The 24149-nt window shown below is 38.5% G+C and overlaps 1 protein-coding gene across 2 annotated transcripts in view; it reads left to right on the top strand.

Moving 5' to 3' along the window:
• Positions 1–24149, top strand: part of CFDP1 (craniofacial development protein 1) — a 97890-nt gene that overhangs the window by 18553 nt on the left and 55188 nt on the right. For both annotated transcript variants that reach the window (XM_012641571.1, XM_012641570.1), the window contains exon 5: positions 6223–6342. In XM_012641571.1, the coding sequence (XP_012497025.1) occupies positions 6223–6342 (120 nt within the window). The remainder of the gene's footprint in view (positions 1–6222; positions 6343–24149) is intronic.

Here is a 24149-nt window from a genome sequence, read left to right as displayed (position 1 = left end):
TTTTTTGCATGTGTCTTTTCAACCTCCTTGAACTTAGAACTGTTTTCAAGCCTTTTTTATATTTCATGGTATTGGTTTTTGTTTTTGAGAGTCCAGGCTGTTTGTATTGCATAACGTTCCTCAGTTTGGATCGTTGCATTGTTTCTTCATTATTAGCTTCCGATTAATCATGTTAGACAAAAATACTCCATTGATGATACGTCTCATCTGTCAAGGGACCCGATATTGGTGGGATAATTTAGACCACTGAAAGCAATATCTTCCAGAATTCTCCATTGTAAGGCATCCTTTCTTTGGTAATTAATTATTTTGGAGATCGATTCAATAATTAATGTGAATTAGTATAATGTATTTTGCTACCAGAAATCATACAGGAAGCTATTGAGTTGTCCAGTAGAGGGTAGCAGAACACTGATGGTAAACCTTCAATGACTTGAAAGTCCTATAAAAATAATATAGAAAGTATATTATTAATGTACCATTAGGAATATAGGTTTAAAAATTTTTAGAACTTTTTCTTGGCTTGAATTTTCCATCTGTCATGTAGAATATGTAAAGAAGATTTATTTATAACTTTACCAGTGGCCGTACATAGAGAATATGAAAAGCTGGTCAATTGCTCTTGCTATGAGAAATCATTAAATTTCCAAACACATTAAATTTTGTTTATAAATACTAATATAGTTGTCTGCCACACATTTCCTATTTCATTTTCTAAAGTAAATGGATGGTAATTTTAAATACAATACTTGATGGGTGTTCAGGCAGTCTGCTATTTTCATTTTTTGTCAAAAGAGGGCAGCACCATGTCTCTATCAAAAACAAAACAAATGGAATATGGAAGCACTTTTTCTATAAATTACATATTATCACAAATATATTTTGCATTTATATATTCAAATATAATACAAAAAATTTGAACATTTAATGTTAATATTTTATATTTAGAAGTAATACATGCTTATTATTTTTAAAAATTATGTTACAGAAATATGTAACATGACAAGTAAAGGTGCTCTGTAACTCCCTCCCCCTAAAGAAAACACAAATATTGTTAATAGTTGGCATATTGGCAGGATTTTTTTTTAACTTAGATTATTTATACTTAAATTTAGGTATTACAAGAAACTCTCCTGAGGGAACTTAGGAAATCTGAATTTTCATTGATAACCAGATACAAATTTGGTATATAGATTTGAGCGTATCTTTTAATCTCTTGATGTTGTTATTCTGCTTTTTTTTTTTTTTTTAATTTTTTTTTTTTGTCAAATGCAGTAGTGAGGAGGGGGGAAAGTAATACAACAAGGAGTTCAATCTGTAACTGACTGTGAACAATCAAGTGAGATAACTACTTTCGGACCAGCCTGCTTTTTCTTTTTTATTTATTTATTTATTTTTTTGCGACAGAGTCTCACTCTTGCCCTGGCTAGAGTGAGTGCTGTGGCATCAGCCTAGCTCACAGCAACCTCAAACTCCCGGGCTCAAGCGATCCTACTGCAGTAGTGAGGAGGGGGGAAAGTAGTAGAACAAGGAGTTCAACCTGTAACTGACTGTGAACAATCAAGTGAGATAACTACTTTCGGACCAGCCTGCTTTTTCTTTTTTATTTATTTATTTATTTTTTTGCGACAGAGTCTCACTCTTGCCCTGGCTAGAGTGAGTGCCGTGGCATCAGCCTAGCTCACAGCAACCTCAAACTCCCGGGCTCAAGCGATCCTACTGCCTCAGCCTCCCGAGTAGCTGGGACTACAGGCATGCGCCACCATGCCCGGCTAATTTTTTCTATGTATTTTTAGTTGTCCAGATAATTTCTATTTTTTTTTTAGTAGAGATGGGGTCTTGCTCTTGCTCAGGCTGGTCTCGAACTCCTGAGCTCAAACAATCCGCCCACCTCGGCCCCTCAGAGTGCTAGGATTACAGGCATGAACCACCGCGCCCAGCCTTGCTTTTTCTTTTTTGTCCTCATGTCAAGTTAAGAGTATTACTACATCTTTAAAAAATGTGAGAAAGAGCTAGTGATGACTGGGAAGAATTTGTAAGTATAAGCATAAGGAAGTGTTAGCACAAAATTAGTTTTTAGTTTTTCTAACTATGTTTTAGTTGTTAAATTTTGGATTTTTGCCATTTTGGTTTTTTCCCCACTTGAAAAATGCATAGCTTGTTAACTTTGAGGAATGAGGGGAAATAGTATTTTTTATCCTTCCCTATCGCAGAACCAGCTGAATCAGTTAGCTCAGACTTTCCTAAATGAATCACCTTTAGGAAAAGGCCAGTCACGGAAAGTTTCTGCCCAAATAAAGAGTTTTCAGGAAGTTCTGAGTATTAACTATTGCAAAAAATAGGCCTTTTCCTGTCAGGGTTCCCTCTTGTGTATTAGAGGTGGTCTATAATTTCACTCTTCTCTTAGTCGAAGATATTTTGACAGCTGACTCTCTTATTGCTTGTTAAAAGGGGAGTTCTAGGCATACTATCTATGAAGAGTTATCTACTCATATTACTTTGTCTCAATTACCAAAGTTCCTGAGAGAAATATACCAGTGTTTCCTACGAATATGGGTAGGACTTTGAAACTAAGAAATTAAGAGAGAGATTCCCACAGATTATACTTTTTCCATGCTTCATTTATGCCACTTACAATATATCATGTATTATCGTGACTTGTTTTCATGGTTGGCTATTGTGCTGGACTGTGAGCTCCGTAAGGGCAGAGACCATACCATGTTTTTTTAATATGTTTAACATCTAACACAGTGCCTGAATCTAGGTGGTTTTTCAGAAAATCCTTAATTGCCTTAGCTGGCTGCTACAAAGCTTGTCTATCCTGTAGTAAAACTAGTAAAAAACAAAACCAAAGATGTTACATAAAAGCTGCTTTTTCTTTCCTCATAACCTGGGTCATTTCCACTTGATTTTCATCTTCTCTGTCACCAGTATTCTAAAGTTTCACGGTGATGTGACTTGATGTGGATCTTTTAAAATTTGCTTCATCAAATGTGCTGTGATTCTTTTTGTGGAAACTTACTCTTCATTTCCAGGAAATTTTCTTTTGTTGTTGATAACTTCCCCCTATTTTCTCTTTTTCTGAAATTCATATTAGTTGAATTGATATAATAGGATAGACTAGACTCTGCTGGGGTAACAAACTTGGCAACTCAGTAGCATACTTATTTCTTACTGGTACAGTACAGGTTTAGTAGCACTCCATCTCTTAACTCAGCCATCCAGAACACATAGCCTTGCTATGGCCAGGGAAGAGTGAATAAATGGATTTTCATTTAATTCCTCTGTTTTCAGAATGGACTTCAGATTTGCCTTTTGTGAGTCTGGAACTTCTGTAGTTTTCATTTCTCCCAAGAGTGATGGGTTCTGCTGGATTGGGGTGGAGTGTAGCCTGTGGTTTGAGGTACTGAAGGGGATCTGGAGCCTTGTTGCTCCTGATGCAAACTTTCAGCTGATTTCAACCTGACTCCTCTTCTCTACCTTCAAAGGTTCCTGGTTCCTCAATTTAATGAGCCTTCTAGGGTACTGTACAACAGGTCGGCTTGATTATTGTTGGCCATTCCATGTGACTATGGGGAAGATCAGAGAAAACCAAACCCAGAGCCAATTACTGCTTGTCCACATGCCTTCTACTTTGAGAAAATTTGATTGGCATTGACATCTCTTTTTTGTTATACCTCTTCTCGTTATCCTTGTGTAGTTTTATCTTTTTTAATTTATTTGCCACTGTTTGGTAGGGTTTTAGTAGGAGTAGAGAATAAAGCATGTGTTCAGACCATTATGTGTAAGTCTTCATTAGCCATCTCTGGGCTGCCCCAGATTCACCTACAGCACGGATATTTAGAGGAACTCTTTCTATTCCAGTGCCCTGGGACTCTCCATAAGCCTAAGATTTGGATGTGGGTTTATTTTGGTTATCTATGTAACAGTATTAAGAAATCACCCCAAAATTTAATGGCTTAAAAAAACAATTGTTTTGTTATTATTTCTTATAGTTCTAGGGGTGGCTGGGCTAAGCTGGGCAGATCTTGCTCATGCTCTCTTGTACAGCTCTAGTCAGACAGTGCCTAAGTCTGGAGCCATTACTCCCATATCTGACACCAGGGCTAGGAAGACTCAAATACCTGGGAGTTGGAACAGGCGCCTCAGGCATCTGTCTCTGTGTAGTCTTCCTATATGATCTCTCCCACATAGTGGCTTCAGCGTAGCCCAGACTTCTTGTGTGGTAACTTAGAGTTCCAAAGGTGCATTCTTAAGAGAGAGAGCCAGGTGGAAGCTAAATCACCTTTTATCAGCTAGCCTCAGAAGTTATGTACTGCCACTTTGACAGGACTCTGTGAGTTGAGGCAGCCACAAAGGGCCACTCAGTTTCGAGGGATGGTGACACAGACTCCTCTCTTACTGGGGTAGTGTCAGAATTCTGGAAGAACTTGTGGGGATGGGAAATTTGTGGCATCCATCTTTGGAAAATATTATCTGCTTACAACGTTCTCTGTAGCATTGCTGCTTAATCTCTGGATAGTCTTGAATAAGTCACTTAACCCCTTAGATTTCCATTTTCTCACTCATGAAATGTAAATGTGTTGTCAGTCAGCTGTGGCTACAGTAATGCTAAGTAGCACCCATTCCAAACCTCAGTGGTATACAACAATAAGCATTTATTTGTTGCTCATGTGCCTCTGGGTATCTGGGATTCACCTGATGTAGGCTTGGCTTGGCTCCAAGCTGCATGTTGGGTTCAGGTCTGTACCATGTGTCCTTCTGCCATCTTGGACCAGCAACTACTTGAGGCACATTCTTCTTATGACTCAAAGGAGCAATTCAAGGGAGCAGGTGGAACAGCACAACCATGTGTAAAGTTTCTGTTCCTCTCGTGTCAGCCAATATCTCATTGGCCTTTGAGGCAACTCGTATACGGAAGCTCAGCATCAGTGGGGTAGGGAAATATCTTCTTTGCTGGTCAACAGAGAAAGAGAGAATATTACTGAATGATATTCTAATCATTTAAGTTTTTCCTCTTATTTTTGACAGGTCCATTTGGGAGAGTAGAGAGGCACACATTGAGCCTTGATGTAGAGTAGGACCAGACTTTAGAGGGCCTTGAATGTGAGGTTCAGCAGTTTATAATTGGTTTTCTGAGCGATACTGAGCCATCACAATGTGAGCAGGGGAGTAACAGTTTATTTTAAAAAGTCACCTTTGAAGATTAACTTGGCAGTCTTTCCCAGTGAAGATTCTTAATACAAAATCTCCCCAAAGTCTTATTCTGTGCCACCTGTGTACGTGACACAGTGGTAAGTGGAGAAACAAGATGAGTGTAAGATGACTCAAAGAATATTTGTCCTAGAAGGAGGGCCAGAAGGTGGATAGAGACTTACATTCCTTAAAGATGGAATTTATAGGATTTGCCTGTCATTATTCTTGGCCAATCTTTTTCTGGTTGACCTGGTTGAACACTCATAATACAGTGACCATAACCTTAGATCCTCCTACTGATAGAATTTAAACAACATTCCTCAGATGTTTTTGTTGACCTGGCAAGCCTAGGCAGGCACTGGGCATTTCTCCTCTCTTTATCTGAAATTTCAGGGACCATAAATATCCTTATGTGATCCTTTAGGACTCAGTTTTAATGAGGGTAATTTTTTCAGATTTGAAATTAGACAGGATTCTTTGTCATGTTGCTTTCTTCCATTCCCAAATTAGTGCTGATTTAGCCAGTTTTAAGGGATTCTGTTTCATCTTTGAGTTATTCTAGGTACAGAACAGGAGCTTTCTGCAGAGTTTTTTTCAGTTGTTCACGCTGTTGCTTTTCTCCTTAGATAATGCCAGTGTTTTTCTCCCCATCTCAATTTTACGGGGCCTTTAAGTCCGATTGTTAATCTATGTGTGAGGTACAGTGCGAGGGCCTTTTTCAGCCTTTACTTCAGTAACCCACCATGGACAGAGTCAGCAGTGACTGCTGGAGTGTGTTTTGTGCTGACTCATGGTGGGGATTTTAGGGAGATAAAATTTATATACATTGTTGTTTCATTTGTTCATTTTAGTCAGGGAAAATGTCTTTATGTAAAATTGTTGTAATAAATTTTAATCTTAAAGCACAGCAGGCAGAATTTATTGAAAGCACATAGGACATTTTCCTTTTAAAGGTAAATGTCTTAAAGAGTTTGTTTCTTCCTCTTTAGTCCTCTTGTAAACTTGATGTCTCTTTTCTTGGCACAGGGTGACTAAGGAAGTGGATGCTACATCTAAAGAAGCCAAATCCTTCCTCAAACAAAATGAGAAAGAAAAACCACAGGCCAGTGTCCCTTCAGCTCTGCCATCCCTCCCTGCTGGGTCAGGGTGAGTATTTGAGTCTCAGTCTTAAGTATACTTGGTGCATTGGAAAAGCTGTTGTCAATGCAGGGACCTGCTTTAGCTGCAGTTCCTATGACTCCTCTGAGACAGGGAATTACGGTGCTGCTCTGACTTTGCTGAAATGTTTACCAAATGGAAGGTGCAAAGGAAAATTAGCCATAGCTTTCTCGTTTGATTGCAGCCTGGAAAAAGTCCTGGTTTACAGTGTTGAGCACAGAGCTGAACTTGTAAATTTTACATTTAAAAATAATAATTTTTGAATGAAAATATCAGCAGTTCATCAGAACTTTTAATGAAGATTTGGGTTGACTTACTCCCATTCCCCATGACCTCAAAGTAACATAAAAAGGTCAAAGGTGATTTGCAGATAATTTTCTTAACATTTTGTCAGGCACTTAATAGTTTTTTTCCCCCTTCATATTTTTCATATTACTTAAGTTGTTTTCAGCTAAAGACTAGAATTCTTTCTCTTTGGAAGAAGTAAAAATTCCTTTCTTCTTAAATGTAAGGAGTAAAGCATCACAATACGTAAGAGAAGCCTAAGATTGTAGCCCACGGGGAAGAGAACATAGACCCTATCCTTTGGGTAACCCAGAGCACCCAGCTGACTGAGGAGTTCTGTATTATTCTTGTCCCCAGGTGTTTGGGGTAGAACAAATCTCCTAAACTGGCTTTTCTGACCCTTTAGTCAGAGATTGTCCCTGTTCACTTTCATTGCTATGAACAGTAAAGTTTTGTTTGTTTTACGTTTTTTTTAAAAGCCTTGATTTTTCTGTCAGTGTGTGAGTTTCCTCACCTTTGCAGCCCTGACTCTAAACAACACTGTGTTACACTGGTGTATACTCTTAGGTTGCATTTACCTAGAAGCAGACCCTGAGACAAAGCTTTCAGTGCAAGTCACTTATGTGAAAGGTGATTCCAGGAAGCCCCAATAGGGAGGCAAAAGGGAAGAAGGAAGCTGATAAAGGGTGAGTTACTAAGCAGGTGACTGCTAGTGGTAGCTGGCACTCAATCCTGCTAGGGAACTCAGGGAGACTGGGAAGAGCACAGCAAGGGGTGACGAGGCTGGGATGTTTATCCTCCAGCACCCATCTGACATTGGCTTCCGCACATTCCCTGCCCTCCATCCTCAGGCTGTGAGCTGCAGGTGCTTGCAATGAGATGCTCCTCTTAGCATGTGTCATGGCAGTGAATGCCAGGAGATGTGGACAGGGCTGCATTTGCATCTGCTATATCTTTATCTTCTTCAGACTGAGGGTATTTCTCTTCCAATGAAGCTACCAGGGTGGCAGAAGTCATGTAGTAGTTACACAGAAACCTAAGAAGGAAAAGGATTTGACTTCTTGCCACCACTGTGGAAATGACATAAAAGCAGATGAAGAAGGAGCAGAGCTTTGTGGTAGTATGAATAGAGTTCTTCAGACCTGGTCCTGTTAATATTCTAGGCCAGCACTTTTCAAGCTGTGGTTTGCAATCATCAGTTTAAAAGAATATATCATTCCATGTAGTAAGAGTAAATATTGTTTCATAAATTTTGTTTTTTATTTATTTATTTACTTATTTTTGAGAATAAGGTCTTGCTCTATCACCCAGGGCTGTAACACAGTGGTGTAGTCATAGCTCATTGCAGCGTCAAACTCCTGGGCTCAAGCAATCCTCCTGCCTCAGCCTTCTGAGTAGCAGGGACTACAGGCATGCGCCACCACACTGGACTATTTTTTATTTTTTGTAGAGGTGAGGTCTCACTATGTTGCTCAGGCTGTTTCAAATTCCTGGCCTCAAGCAATCCTCCCACCTCAGCCTCCCGAAGTGTTAGGATTATAGGCGTTGAGCCACCGTGCCGACTTGTTTCATAAAATTTTTATTTTACTTATTGATATACTGGGTGACAAAATAAACTGTGTTTCTAGTAAGGGTTATATATATATACTGTGATTTTCTATTTTACATTATCGTATATAGCATGTATCATTTTATAAAACGTTATGACCCACTGAATTGATTTCACGATCTACTACAATCCGAATTTGACCAATACTGCTGTAGACTGTTCTAGGCTCTATGGAATTAGCTTTCAGCAGGCTATTATGTGAATTGCCATGTTTGTATTTGGTATTATTAAACAGTGTTTCTTGCATTTATTAAAAGTATTACTGTGGAAGTTACTGCTGAATATAAATACCAGATGGAAATAAAGGCAAAGAAGCTCTTCTACCTTAGGTTTCTAGCATGGTTAATTTCAACTAGCACATTTACTTCAAGCTTCGTTGGATATTTCTTCTTAAAATAATCCCTATCGATGTTTAGAAACTGTGTGTTTCCGAAAATACTCTCTGTTACTGAATTATAAAAATAACTAGAGGGGGAAGAACTGGCAGCTTAACAAAGCTCATTTAAGTCAGTAAGTTACTCATGGAAATCTCTCTACTTATTGTATCTATGCCCTTCTTTCTTAGCGCTTATAGCCTTTCCAGAATAAGAAATCTGCTGAGATGATATCTGTCTTAGGGGTACCCAGCAGGAAACAGATGGCATCCTCAAATTAGGATACTTTGAGGAGAATTTAATAACTCACAAAGTGATGGAAAACCACAGGGATAGGAATAGTGCAACGTCCCTGGGGCTAGTAATAATGAGACTCCATTATCACCCTTAGGCCTGCAGGGGCAAGAGGGGGGCAGTTGGTGGCAGTGGACAACAGAGGGTTGTGTGAAGTGGACCTCCCGACAGGAGCTGAGACCGTCAGTTGAGCGATTGACCCACTCCCCAGGGGGAAGCACGGGAGTAAATAACCCAGACTCCCCTTTCCTCTCTGCCTCCAATCTCTTGTCAGGGCACTCCATCGCCCACTGAGGCTTATTAAAGAAAAAATTATTCTGATGCTTTTTAAAACAGTGAGGAAGACTTTATTCAAGACTATTGCGATAGGTGTCAAGATTCCCTGTAGGGGAGAAAGAGGGAGCTCAACTCCAAATACAGCAAAGACAGCTGAGGATTTATAGCAGAATGGGGCTGGGTGTCAGTGGATGGAAAATTGCTAAGAGAAGACATCAAAGATAGGGGGATTCTTGCTAAACTGACTAAATAGGATTCTCATTCTCACTAAAGGCAGGCTAGGAAGTTCAGACATGAAGGGTAGGGGGTTCTCTCTAAACTGACTTAGCAGGATGCTTGATAAAACATGGCTACGCAGGCCTAGCAAGAATAGGGCCAGTGTCAAGGCTTGGTTGAGAAGAGGGCTCAGAGGAGTCTGACTAAAGTTTATTTTAAGGAGAGTCTTCAGACTATGTATACAGAGCAGCTCCTGGAGCAGAGAGCAGCAAGGAGAAGGGTGTAGAGGGAGGAGCTGTTCTCGGGAGTTCTTAAAGTGAAATATTTTTCAGTAGATTAGTGAACTGCTGACTCCCTTATAAAGGAGGTAAAGTGACCAAAATCAGTTTTTTTGAAAGCTCTAATGGAACATAACCAGATTACAAGGATATGTCTGCCAAGTGTTTGAGTAAAAAGTCCCCAGGCTTGTACATGAAAATATACACATTTAATTATGATACAGTGTAACTTGAATTTCTTAATAAATCCACAATGTCCTTCCAGGTTGGTATGCTCACTTTTCTGAAATGCATCTCAAAAAAGTTTACAATTATAATTGTGCTTGGGAAAAGACAGGGCCAAAAGGAATTCAGCTGATCCAGGTTGACTGAGTGGGCACATTTTATCAGGGCAAACATTAGTATCTGCTGCAGATTCCACACGCAGGGTATAGAAAGTCTTTTCAAGGGAAGAATTTACTGGAATAATCTAACATATTAAAATTATCTTAATGCAGTAAAAATTTTTTCCCACAGACTTTTTTTCATTTTGGGAGCTGCTTCAGTTTATAGAAATTCTCCAGCAGAAGCACTTTATTTGTTTATTTTCCTTTTCTCTAAACAGATTTAAGCAATACAGGAAAACCAGAGCAGGAGAGTAAAACATCCTGTCCCACATCTTTTGCTAAGATAAGCACAGATTCAGAAATAAGAACAGATTTAGAGGAGCAAATGTTTGTAACTGAAAATGCATTTCCTCCACATGTTTAAAATAGCACACTGCTTAGGCTATAAAAAGCCAAAGTTTATGTTTTGGGAATGGAGTAAGCCCAATTTTAATTAGAGGCAGGAATCAGACTACAAAAAAATACTCTCTTTGCATATGGTAGTAAAAAGCACAGAGTTTAATGTGTCTCATTTCCCATGGTCTTGTCATTCCAAGCCCTTGATCCAACTCCTCCCCTAGCCCCCAGTCCTCACTGCCAATACCATTAGCTGTTTGTATCCAGCTGGCCATGCTTCAGCCCCACACTGCCTATTTTCAACCCAACATCTACTACTTACTTTATTCCTGCAGTGGGCTGCCATTAGTCTCATTAAAATTTATAATCTGGCCAGGTACAGTGGCTCGGGCCCATAATCCTAACACTTTGGGAGGCTGAGGCAAGAGGCTCACTTGAAGCCAGGAGTTTGAGAGCAGCTTGGACAACATTAGCAAGACTCTGTCTCTGAGAAAAATTAGCTGAGTGTGGTGGTGCATTCCTGTAGTCCTAACCACTTGGGAGGCTGAGGCAGGAGGGTCACTTGAGCCTCGGAATTGGAGGTTGCAGCAAGCTAGGATTGTGCCACTGCGCTGCAGCCTGGGAGACAGAGTGAGGCCCTGTCTCTAAAAAAAGAAACTTACAGTCTGATCCATAGGTATTGACTTGTTTAATTAAGGGTCTACTGTTTAGCTGTTTCCTTATAGACTGGGAGATGACTGTTTCCTCCCTTTTCCTTTGTAAGCCTTTTCCCCATTTCCATGGCTATGCAAGGTTTTCTATACCGTATTTCCATCTCCTTCCTATCTCATGAAATTGAGGGGGCTAGCATATTTTAAAAAATGAGTTCAGGTGTCTTTGTAAATTGGTATCTGTCAATAGCAACAATGAAACTGTGGACAACTTGTGGTCAGTCAACTGGGGAATAATGGCTATTGCTGTTTCTGTATGGTAATCAACTCCTACAGAGGTCTGAATCATACATTATGGGCAGCTTATGTGTCGTTAGGGGAGCCAGGTAGGAGATATCCTTGCCCAGCTTGTGTTAAGTGCATTTCTTCTGGTAGCCATTTGTTCCCGCATAGGACTAGCTAGAGATAGCTTTTAGGAGGGTATTTCAGGAGCAGCGATGACAATGAAAATTACATGATTTGGGCAGCTTTTGTGGTACTGCTGTTATCTTACATATCAATTCCAGAATGAAATACTTTATGTTGGAGCAAGAATATCCTGTACCTGACTTTCTCCTTCATGTTCTTCAGTGGATGCCTAATACCCTGCTTCATTTGGTTTTAACTTATTATTGTTTTTAAAATATACCTCTACAAGTATTGCAGGTATAAAGTAAATAGATTTGAAATTGAATAAAGAAAACAATTCTTTAAAGATTTCCCCATGAATAGTTGGAATATTTTGAATCTCTTAAAGGTAATTTCATTCACATTCTTGATTCAAAGATACTGTTCCAGGCCAAGCTAGTAACTGAGAGAAGTATGGCTGGAGAGACTAGTGATATTCTTGGCAGGGAAGTGGGGATTGTTGACATTTGAATTAATCCCTGCCAATGTGAGCATCTAAATGAGATTCTAAACATAGAAAAGTTTTCAAAATGAGAACTCTTTTCATTTGTGGTCACTAGGATGGAGTACCTCTGTCAGTTTGGATTGAATACCTACAGCAAATACTGTGAACCTAGGAAATACTCCTAGTGGTTTTCAGGGTGGCCCAGAGTTAAACAAATTCTAGTGTCTCTAGAAAATTCTATGAGAAGATAAACTTTACTACACATAGCAGCCTCTTTTCTTTGCTCTTAGCCTTGAATTATAGTGCCAGCCAGTTTCAAAAATCTATGATTTTGAGAGCCAGATGTCTATCTGTCTTATAAACTTTAAAAATTTTAATTTGTTTTATTCCTGTACCCCTGGTCATGCTGAATTTCTCTTGGTGTGAAAAATGAGTTAAGTGCTTTAGGTGCTTTTTGGGTGTGTGGGGAAGAATAGAATAGATACCTGAAGTGTGACAGTCATAACGTTTACTCAGCATAACAGAAATTGATTTGGGAACAAGGATTTGAAGACCTTTGTTTAAGGAGAAAATTATGATGCTCTAGGAACGAAGTGAAAATATTTTGATTAACTTTATAACAGCAGTTTATTACTGCTTCATGGGCTTGAACTTCTTTTAGTGTACATTAGAGGGCAGAATTTCTCCTGAAAAGACAGCTTTTCTTTGGCAAGATCCCAGGAACTTGAAGCATTCTTAAAATTGGGGATATGGTTCTATACATTTTTCTTTGCCTAATTAGATTAGTTTCTTGGCATGAGATTTCTGTGTACTCTGCAGTTTCTACATTTTTCTTGTATTAGAATTTGTTTTGTTTTCAACTCTACCATTGTGCTTGGAAAGTGAAAGATGATTTTTCTTCTTTCATTTTTGCATCTCTTTTTCCTTGAAATGCAAAATCTTTTTGTTGTCTTGGGATTTTTAAAATTACAAATAAAGTAAAAATGGCCTCTAGTTTCACCACTGAAATTTTTTCAGAAAGAAGGCAGTGAAGTTCCTTTCTTTCTTCCTGATCCTTTATTCCCATCCCCAGAGGCTGATAGTTATTAACGGATTGTCAGGTTTGTGCAGAGTCTTACCTGTGCTATGTTAATATATTGTATTCATATATACACTTAAGACAAAAATGGATTTACAGTGTTTGCATTGGTCTGCAATTTATATTTTTCTTTTTTTTTTTTGAGACAGAGTCTCACTCTGTTGCGCTGGCTATAGTGAGTGCCGTGGCGTCAGCCTAGCTGACAGCAACCTCAAACTCCTGGACTCAAGCGATCCTACTGCCTCAGCCTCCCGAGTAGCTGGGACTAGAGGCATGCGCCACCATGCCCAGCTAATTTTTTTTTTTCTATACATTTTTAGTTGTCCAGATCATTTCTTTCTATTTTTTAGTAGAGACGGGGTCTCGCTGTTGCTCAGGCTGGTCTCGAACTCCTGAGCTCAAACAATCCGCCCGCCTCGGCCTCCCAGAGTGCTAGGATTACAGGCATGAGCCACCATGCCTGGCCGAGAGGACCCATTTCTGCACATTATTAGCAGTACTTTTTCATCAGAGTTTTCTCCATGATCATTACTTTAACTGGATCTTCATAACCTGATGGTTTGAGTTGCAGCTTAAAATTTCCCTTAAAATTTTCAAAATCTTTACCAAAAATGGACTTTTTATCAAGTTAATGTTGCATTTTTGTGCATTTGTCAAATGTTATAGAATGAATAAATTAAGGTTTGCATATTACCTCTGGATAGTCTCCATACTATATCAGATCATCAAAGTTAATTAATTCTCAACCATTTAAGAGTTTAGCCATTATGTTAAGCAAAATAAGCTAAGCACAGAAAGACAGATATCACATGGTTGTACTAATATGTGGGAGCTAAAAAAGTGGATCCCATGAAGATAGTAGATTGGTGGTTACCAGAGGCCAAGAGTGAGAGGAGGGATGAAGTGGGGGAGAATATAAATGTATTTATTTACCACTGAACTGTACACTTAAAAATGGTAAAGATGATAAATTATATATTTTTAAACTCAATTTTAAAAAAGTTCAAGTGAAAAATCTAAATTTTATAAACACCGAGAGAAATTGTGAGCCAGTTTAGGGACTGTATATTATTGATCCTTTGAAAATGTTGTGTGTTGCTTCTCTCCTTTGTGTTAGAAGTTATTATTCCTAAATGTTTTAATGTCAGTGAGGAATGTCATTCATCCTAAGCATAGCAACCAGTGAGTCTTATGTTTTGATATAGGCAACTTACTGCCATTTCATGGATGTTTATGATTATATAGAAAGATTCATATTAGATAAATATTTTAATTTGGTTTGGGGGATTTTTCTTTTGGGAGTGGCTGAGCAGCTGTGTTCTAATTATTTTAGTCAGGGATTGAAAATCAGGCTGTTCTAAGGTCCAGCACTTACCATATTCAGTTACTTAGCCCTGGATTGTTGCCAAAACCCTGTTACTCAAGGGAACTTAGGATAAATTTAAGCTGAAATAATTCAAAACTAGGCTAATATTTCCATATCGTTGAGAAAATGGAAGATTATAAACAAACATTCATCTTTAGACCTAGTAATTCTGGATGCTTAAGACCATAAAAACACAGCATTTTGATTATGAGCATGTCCTTGAATTTGAAATGTGGTACAATTTCAGTCATTGCTAATTTGAGGATGAACAGGAAAAACTTGAACTTTGCATTGGCTTCTGCTTTAAACTGAGATCCTGAAGTCCTGGCTGCTTGTGAGATGACGTGCTTGTAGGAGGTGGAAACAAAGGAAGAATTTTTCCATGATCTGATAGAGTGTGACATGACTTGTTTGGACCAGAAGTGAGAATTAGAAAGATCCAAGGAATACCATGTACAAAATGCTCTTGATCTTGATCTCTTATATAGTGTAACTAGCTTCAAAGCAAAGATTGGAGGAAAAGTTTGCTTTAGAACAGTAACCACAAGTATCATGTCTGCTTCCCAGGCATGTTTCTGTGTTATGCTGTGGGTTAGCTAAATCCAAGTTTTTGATACCATTTCAGAAAGTCATTCCAGTTTAGCCTGTGTTGAGCCAGTCTGACCTCAATTTCTCAGTCTTGATGTGGTGAAGCCAGCTTTCCTATTGGGCTTACTTGGGTCAGCTGTGTGTTTACAGCATCCTGCAAGCCTGAGTCAAACAGAATTTCAGCTGTGTGAAGGCTTAGATTATGAAGTATCTATCTTTATAACACTAGAATATTTTTTAAAAGTACTTCCCTTTGAAGTAGGACTTTTAACACCATAATGAAAACAAAGGATCAGTGTTTCCCAGGCATAGAAGGGAACGTCTTTGACAAAGCCTTTTATTTTCTTTGCATTGTATCGATCACTGAGGAAATTAGTTGGCAATGGAAAATGGAACACAACTCCTCTCTACTAATATAGTATGTCATCTAATTATGATAGACTATCTCAGGATACCCCTTCATGGTAAGACTGGTATGCCTCTAAGCTTTCTACTGCTATCTTTTCTATATTTGTTTAAGGTTTTCCCAAGATTCACAGGCTTCTTCTCTTTATGCATCTAATAATATCATCTACTCCTTACAGCTTTAACCGTCTCTTCTATGCTGGTGGTTCTTTCTCCACTCTGTCCTTTCACTACTGCCTTTTTCCTGAGCTCCAGACCCATATTCTCACTGCTCCCTAAAAATTTATTCTGAATCCCCTAGACTCCACAATTGTTCTAATATTCAACTTATTTTCTCTAAAATCTCCCATGTTACAGAACTGAAGTAACCAAGCCTGTGAAGTTAAGTAGCTTGCCAAAGGGAGCAAGCCTGGACTAGACTCTTAAGGCTTCTTTCCGATCTAGTGTTCTCATCCCCTGGGCCAAACTGCCTGTTTTGGGGGTGTGTTGGGGAATGTACCACCACTATTCCCTCAATCCCTTGGGCCCCCACCTCAGTGTCATCTTTAGTTCTTCCCTTTCTTTTTTCTGCCCCCCACCCACAACTAGCCAATCCAGTAAGTCTTTAATTCTACTTTCAAAATGTCTCTAAGTATCCATTCTCACACCCCATTTCATCTTCACCACCTATACCTTTTTTCTGGGCCTTACATTCTGAAGCATCTGTCTCTATGTAGTCAGAATATTTTCTGAAGTCTTTTGAAAGGCTTAGACTATTGTAATCATTTCCTAAGTTTACTTAAAAGCCTGTAGTCACTCTTCCTCTCTCCACTCTACATGCCGCTGCTAGGGTTATTTGACAGAGATTCAGCCTAAATCATGTCACATGCTCAAAAATTTTATCCTCATTGTTTATTAAGTTCAAAGTCTTTAGGCTGATATTAGAGAACTCTATAATTTCTCTGGCCAACTTCACTTTTTTCTACATTATTTGACATCCAGAAAGGACTCTCTGACCTATATTCCCTTCTCTCAGCTTTGCTCAAGCTGTTCTCTCCCTTCCCCTGGTTGACCCACCTCTCCCCATCTGTAGGAATCCTGCCCGTTCTTTAATCCTGGGCTCTGTTCTCCCACAGTTTTCCCTGGTAGATGCTGTCAGGTACACCCCTTCTCTTTATACTCCTGTTTCATCAGTGGCCTGTTAAATATTTGACTGTGAAGTATAGTTATTTTAGTCTTTCGTATCCATGTCTTACAAAGAGTAAAAGTTCTTTTGAGATCTCATTGTCTTTGGATTTCTGCAGTTTCAATACAATGTCAATGGTGTGGATTTAGTTTTGTTTCTGAAATATGAGGATTCATGGCTTTTATCAGTTCTGGAAAATTCTTAGGTATTATCTTTTCAATATTGCCTCTCTTGCATTTTATTTTCTCTTGGAACTCCTATTAGATAATGTCAGTTCTTATTCTGTCCTCCATATCACTTAACTTCTCTTTGATATTTTCCATCTCATTATTTTTCTGAGTTGCCTCCTTTTTTCTTTTCTTTATCGTCTGTGTTCTAGTTCTTTGCTTTTTCTTCAGCTGTGTCTAATCTATTTTAACCTGTCCATTGCATTTGATTTCAGTGATGAAAGTTTTTCATTTTTAGAAATTCTATTTGGTTTGTTTTCAGATATGCCTATTCTTGAATTTTCCATAGGATCTTACTCTTACGGTTTTGAGAGTTTCTTTTATATTTATAATCATTTTATAATTAATATTTCTATCTGATAGTTCTTCTTGTCAGAAGTTCTTGGGTTCTAAAGCTGCTCTTGATTTTTTGACTGTTATGGTAGATTTTTCCTTCTGTAGTTTTTACTCTTTAGGAAGGTTTTTATCTGTGGGATAATCTTGTATGACCTGGGGTTAAATTGTATTTTTCGAAAGTAAGGATAAATTTGCTTCTTCTAAATGCCCTGGCTTGGGCCAATTTTTATGGTAATTTCTTGGTTTGGAGTTCCTAGAACACTCAGGTATTATAATTGAAATTATAATTTTGAAACCTAAATCCATGTGAGTTGCAGGCCCAAGGTTTCAATTCTCAGGAGAGACTTTTTCCAGTCCCTGACAACCTAAGCAGAGATAAGCTTTCTTGTGTGCTCTCTAGGTTGTTAAATGATTTTTTTTCCCTACTCCATCCTTTCATTGAAGATGCAGAGAGTTTCCACTTCAATCAAGGTCTTAGTTCTATTTCTCTACCTTCTATAATCCCAAGACCATTCCTGTTACATGGCAAACAAAACCAAGACCTGGAAGTTACTGAAACTGTCTTCCCACACCTCCCTATAGCCACTATGTCAGCTCATGTGCTACTACTGTGGTTTTCAGTTCCTTCTTTGATTCTAGTCCCCAGGGTTGCCCTTTCTTTCTTATGAGTTTAGCTATATATTGAAAATAATTTTTGGTATATTTTACCTAGCATTTCTAGGTCTTTATCTGGAAAATGTGTGGGTTATATTAAACATCTATCTTGCCTAAAATGTAAGTTCATTGTGACCTCTTTAAGGGTAGATAACCTGTGTTGCTTTTTTTTTGTGTTTTCCAGCAACTGGTACAGAGTTGTTCATAACATTTGATGAATTCGAAGTAAGTTAAAGGAAACATTTCTTTCTGACTATGAGCATAGGAAGGAATACCCAATACCCTTTAAAAATACATTTGATGACTTATCTTTCATAGCAGATATAAGGAGCTGCTTCTGTCTAAGACCTATTGATTTTCATCATTAGAATACTTCACATCTTAAATTTCTGATGCTTTTCTTCTCTTGTTCAGTAACAAAATATCTAGGATTTTTCTTTTTTTTTTTTTGAGGCAGAATCTTGCTCTGTTGCCCAAGCTAGAGCGCAGTGGCATCACAACCTCAAACTTCCAGGCACAAGCCATCCTTCTGCCTCAGCCTCCTGAGTAGCTGGGACTACAGGTGCATACCACCGCACCAGGCTAAATTTTGTGTTTTTTGTAGAGACAGGGTCTTGTTATGTTGCTCAGGTTGGTCTGGAACTCCTGCCCTCAAGGTATCCTCCCTCTTGGCCTCTCAAAGTGCTGGGATTACAGACACGAGCCACCTCACCCAGCCCCTTGGAATATTTTCTTACATGATCTCTAAAACATCATGAATGTTCCAAACTCCCCGACATCCCTATCAGTCTATGTGTAGCCCATTTTGGCTTCATCTTAATGTCTGTCTTGAAAATCTTTGCCCCCTACCTCCATTATTGTGGACCTTCATTTTGTCTGTCTGGTATCTGACCCCTTAGAAATCTTCAAGAAACCTCATAGATACCTCCCTTGGTGGGAGACAAGAAGCTGAAAATTCAAAACCTTTGATTTCCAGCTCCTTTGCAGCTTGTTTTCAGTCATGAATCTCAGCTTCATGAAGTCAGACGTCTGCCCAGGACATTTAGTTCACAGCTAGTGAGGCAGAGGCAAGAACACCAAGAATCCTCTTGGGCCTGCTTGGGGCTGCTGGCTGCAGCATGTGCATGGCAGCCACAGCAGCAGTGTCCTCACCAACCCAGGTCTGTGGTGGTGTGATTAGGATATTGTTTCGGCCTCTGAACTTGTTTCTTAAATCCTCTTGGATTTTGTGAATGACGCTATACCCTTTTTTTTTTTTTTTTTTTTGAGACAGAGTCTTGCTCTGTTGCCTGGGCTAGAGTGCCATGACGTCAGGCTAGCTCACAGCAACCTCAAACTCCTGGGCTCAAGCAATCCTCCTGCCTCAGCCTCCCGAGTAGCTGGGACTACAGGCATGTGCCACCATGCCTGGCTAATTTTTTTTTTCTATATATTTTTAGTTGTTCAGCTAATTTCTTTCTATTTTGAGTAGAGACAGGGTCTCACTCTTGCTCAGGCTGATCTTGAACTCCTGACCTTGAGCGACCCTCCTGCCTCGGCCTCCCAGCTATACCCTTTTAAAAAAAACTAAACCTATTATTTTGAGAGATTGTAGGCTTACATGCAGTCATTTAAAATAATACACAGAGCTTCCTTGTGCCCTTGACCCAACTTCCCCCTCTGGTGCCATGCCATAAGATAACTGGGATATTGACATTGATACAGTCAAAATGCAGAACGTTTCTGTCTCTACCAGAATCCCTCATATTGTTCTTTTATAGCTGCAAGCACTTTCCATCCACCTCCTATTTAACCTCTGGCAACCATTAATCTAGCGATTTCATTTTGGGGAGTTTTTAGATGACACAATCCGTTTCCTTAACAGAGGGCTCTTCAAACTATCTATTTCATATTGGGTATGTTATAGTAGTTTGTGTTTTTTGTGGAATTGATCCATTTTGTCTAAGTTGTCAAATTTATTTGGGTAGAATTCTTCATGGCATTCTCTTATCCTTTTGATGTCTCTAGTGCTATCCTGTTTCATTCCTGTTAATCACAGTTTATGTCTTCTCTCTTTTTTTTTTTTTTGGTCAGTCTTTCTAGAGATTTATCGATTTTATTGATTTTCCAAAGAACTGGCTCTTTGTTTCATTGCTTTTTCTCTGTTGTCTTTGTTTTCAATTTCATTGACTTCCATTCATAATTATTTCCTTGCTTTTGTTTGTTTTGCATATATATTGCACTTTACCAGGTTCTGGAACTGGGAGCTTAGATTGTTGATTTGAGACTTTTCCTTGTTATAGTGTATGTATTTAGTACTATAAATTTCCCCCCTGCACTGCTTTAGTTGTGTCCCACAGATTTTAATACATGTGTTCTCATTTTCATTCTGTTTATTATGTATTTTTTTTTTTATTTCCCTTGAGACTTTCTCTTTGACCCATGCATTATTGAGAAGTGTGTTGTTTCATTTTCAAGTGTTTGGGGGGTTTTCTCTTGTCTTTCTGTTATTGCTTTCTAGTTTTATTACATTATTGTTGGGGAATGTGCTCTTTATGATTTTAACTCTTTTTGATTTTTTTTTTTTTTTTTTATAAAGCAGAGTCTCACTCTGTTGCTCCAGCTAGAGTGCAGTGGCGTCATCATAGCTCACGGCAACCTCAAACTCCTGGGCTTAAAGCAATCCTCCGGCCTCAGTTGCCCAAGTAGTAGGGACTACAGGCATTCACCACTATGCCTGGCTAAATTTTCTATTTTCAATAGAGATGGGATCTCACCCTTACTCAGGCTGGTCTCAAATTCAAGTGCTCCTCCCACCTGGGCCTCCCAGAGTGCTAGGATTACAGGGATGCACCACCATGCCTGGCCAACACCAATGTCTTTTAAATAAATTCCTTTTCTATCTATGTTAGCCAGTCAGTGTCTGTGTCTTGCATCTAAAAATCCTAGCTAATACTCCTTTCCAACTGCATTTATTTAATAACCTTCATTCTAGTGCTTAACTATATTGTACTCTACTTGGTCTCTGCCACTACACTGTGAGCTTGGGGGCATAGAGCTTGTCTTTCCTTTGTGTCTTCAGCCTGTTGCGTGGTAAATAATTTATAAATATTTGAATTAATGAGTAAATGAATAGCTTTTATTAATTATCACCATTTTTAAAAAGTCATGGGTAAACTTTGATCTGTGGAGATTTAATTCTTATTCTTTTGGTTGTGTATATTCTCCTATCAGTCTTAGCCTTAAAAGCAGGGTAGTTTTGCTTCCACAGCTTGTGTTCAGCAAGTAACTGACCCCGGAAACAGACTGTAATGTTTATTATATGTTTGGAATGACATTTTATTTCAGCTTAATCATGCCATAGTTCAAGCATGGACATGTAAGAAGTTCTTTACTCATTCCACAAGACCTATTTTGCAATTCCTGCTATTTCTTTATTTCAGGTTGACTTGAAGTGTTATTTCCATGGTAATACATTTCACAACACACATCCCTGTCAGAGTGTGCAAATGTCCTGCTGTGTGTCTGGAAGACTTGTTTCCTAGTCAGGAAGCACATGGCATTCCCTCAGCCTTTCCCGCACTTGACTTTGGGTTGCCTATGGATAACAGGAAACCCTTTTGGTTGTTTTATACCATTTAGCCTAGGTGCCCGGGTTAAAATGTATTTAAGGGATTTTGATGTATGATGTGCCCCATCACTAAAGTGTTCAGGCTGTGACTGGTGACCACTAGCAAAGTTGTTGGATGGCGTAGATGGAATAGATTGTAGGGGACATTACAGGGATGTGAGCTAAACATTCTGCCACTTGGCATAATGTCTTTATTGCTAAGGCAATTTGGGGTGACTACCTATTCGTTGCTTTGGAGGATTTTCTTACAGCTTTTACTGCCTTGGAAAAAAAGTATTAATAGAACTGAGTGAATCAGGATAGGTGGGGAGTAAACTGTTGGCCTTTTTGAATGATTTCCTTGACTTTCAGTTATCAGCATATTTAGTGGCTTCATGTTTTTCTTCCTTTGGAACTATTAATAAATTGACTAGACTATATCTGCACACAAGTTTTTTTTTTATATCTTGTCTCATAACTTAGTTTCTTGCCACCTTTTTTTTGTTTTGTTTCCTTGTTACTTTAGCTGGAAGCCTTGTTATGTAAATATTCATCGGAAATATTTAAGAAAAGGGTGAGCTTTAAATAAAGCTTTCAGAGACACAAGGGTATCATCTTAATTGTGTTAGCAAAATAAATTGAAGAGATTTACGTGGATTCACAATATAACGGTAGAAGAATGATGGAGAGCATTTTAATGACATTCTCCATACTCCAAATTTCAGTATTTTTTCAATCTTCATCTACTCATCATATATCAAACAGCACTCATTAAGTACTGCTTTGTGGTTCCCATAGCATTTGAGTTTCATGACAGGAGGTAGGTTAGTTATCACAGGAGCCTTTAGTGTTAAATGTGTTTTGATAGTTGCACATATCCATGTAGCCACCACTCAGGATAAGATTATAGCATGAGTCAATCACCCCAGAAAGTTTCCTCATGCCCCTTTCCAGTAAGTTCTGCCCTGTATCCTCTGTCCCCGTAACTACTGATTTTATGATACATCAGTTTTGCCTAGTCCAGAATTTCATGTAAATCAAGTCATACATTGTTTGACATTTTGTGTCTGGCTTCTTTGACTCAACATAGTGTTTTTGAGACTCATCCATGTCACTGTGTATATCAGTCATTCGTTCCGTTTTATTTCCATTTTATGAATGGAATACCACAGTTTATACATCCATTCTATTGATGAACCTGTGGGGTTTTGCCAGGTCTTTTTGAAGGCATGTGTTTTTATTTCTCTTAGGTACATGAATACCTAGGAATGAAATTACAAGCTCATAGACTAGATGTATGTTTAATGTTTTAACAGACTGCCAGGCCAGGCATGGTGGCTCACGCCTGTAATCCTAGCACTCTGGGAGGCCGAGGTGGGAGGATTTCTTGAGGTCAGGAGTTTGAGACCAGGCTGAATAAGAGCGAGACCCCGTTTCTACTAAAAATAGAAAGAAATTAACCAGGCAACTAAAAATAGAAAAAATTAGCCAGGTGTGGTTGCATACACCTGTAGTCCCAGCTACTCGGGAGGCTGAGGCAAGGAGGATGGCTTGAGCCCAGGATTTTGGAGGTTGCTGTGAGCTAGGCTTTAGGCCATGACACTCTAACCCAGGCAACAGAGCAAGACACTGTCTCCACAAAAAAAAAAAAACAGAACCTGCCCAACAGTTCTCCAGTATGGTTGTGCTGTTTTATTTTCCTGCCAGTGGCGTGTGAGGGTTCCACTTGGTCTGTTTCCTTACCCACATTTGGTATTGTCAGTTTCTTTTATTTCGGTGAGCGTGAAGTGGTATCTCCTATGGTTTTAGTGTGCATTGCTCTGAAAACTAACAGTGATGACATCTTTTCATGTGCTTATTTTCCCATTTATGCATCTTTTGTAAAGTGACTTTTCTAGTCTTGCCCTTTTTTATTGGGTTATCATTCTGTTGTTGATTTGTAGGAGTCCTTTGTATATTTGGGTATGAATACCTTGTCGAATATAAATGCTGTGAATTTTTTCCTGTCTTTATCTTGCCTGTTCTTTTTTTTATGGTGTGTTTCGATGAGCAGAAATTTTTAATTTTGATGAAGTTCAGTTTTGTCTTTTTTTTTTTTCTTTCTTTCTTTCTGTTTTGGTTAGTGCTTTTTGTGTAATGTCTAAGATATCTGCCTAAGGTTGAGAAGATTTCTCTTATTTCTTTTTTAAATGGCTCTGGCTTTTATGTTTAGGTTTTTTATCCACTTTGAATTAAGTTTCATATATGGACAGTTTATAGTTTTTATATCAATTACATTATTGAAAGAGTAACATTTTGGATATATTGAGTTAAATAATGGATTAAAAATAATTTCACTCATTTCTTTTCATATTCTTTAATATGGCTACTATAAATTTTAAGTTGTATATGTGGCTCCCATTGTGTTTTCATTGGATAGCTCTGTTCTAGACCTTTCTGTAAACATTTAGTAATCTGTATATGGATGTGTGTATGAGATTCTTTTTTTGCATGTAAAAGGTAGTTTTTGTTTTTATTTACATAAATGGAGTCATCAAAGCCTATTTTCCTGAAGTTTGCCTTTTTTGCTTAACAATACAAAAATATATACACACTAATATACTTCCTGTTAGTGCATATGGATTTATCTGATTCTTGTTAATGGCTGCACAGTGTTCTATTTTGGAACTTTTTTTTTTTTTTTTTTTGAGACAGAGTCTTACTCTGTTGCCCTGGCTAGAGTGAGTGCCATGGTGTCAGCCTAGCTCACAGCAACCTCAAACTCCTGGGCTCAAGCGATCCTCCTGCCTCA

This window comes from Propithecus coquereli, unplaced genomic scaffold (assembly GCF_000956105.1).
Source record: "Propithecus coquereli isolate 6110/MARCELLA unplaced genomic scaffold, Pcoq_1.0 Scaffold165, whole genome shotgun sequence".
Classification (NCBI taxonomy): domain Eukaryota; kingdom Metazoa; phylum Chordata; class Mammalia; order Primates; family Indriidae; genus Propithecus; species Propithecus coquereli.
This window is presented reverse-complemented; position numbering and strand designations above follow the sequence as displayed.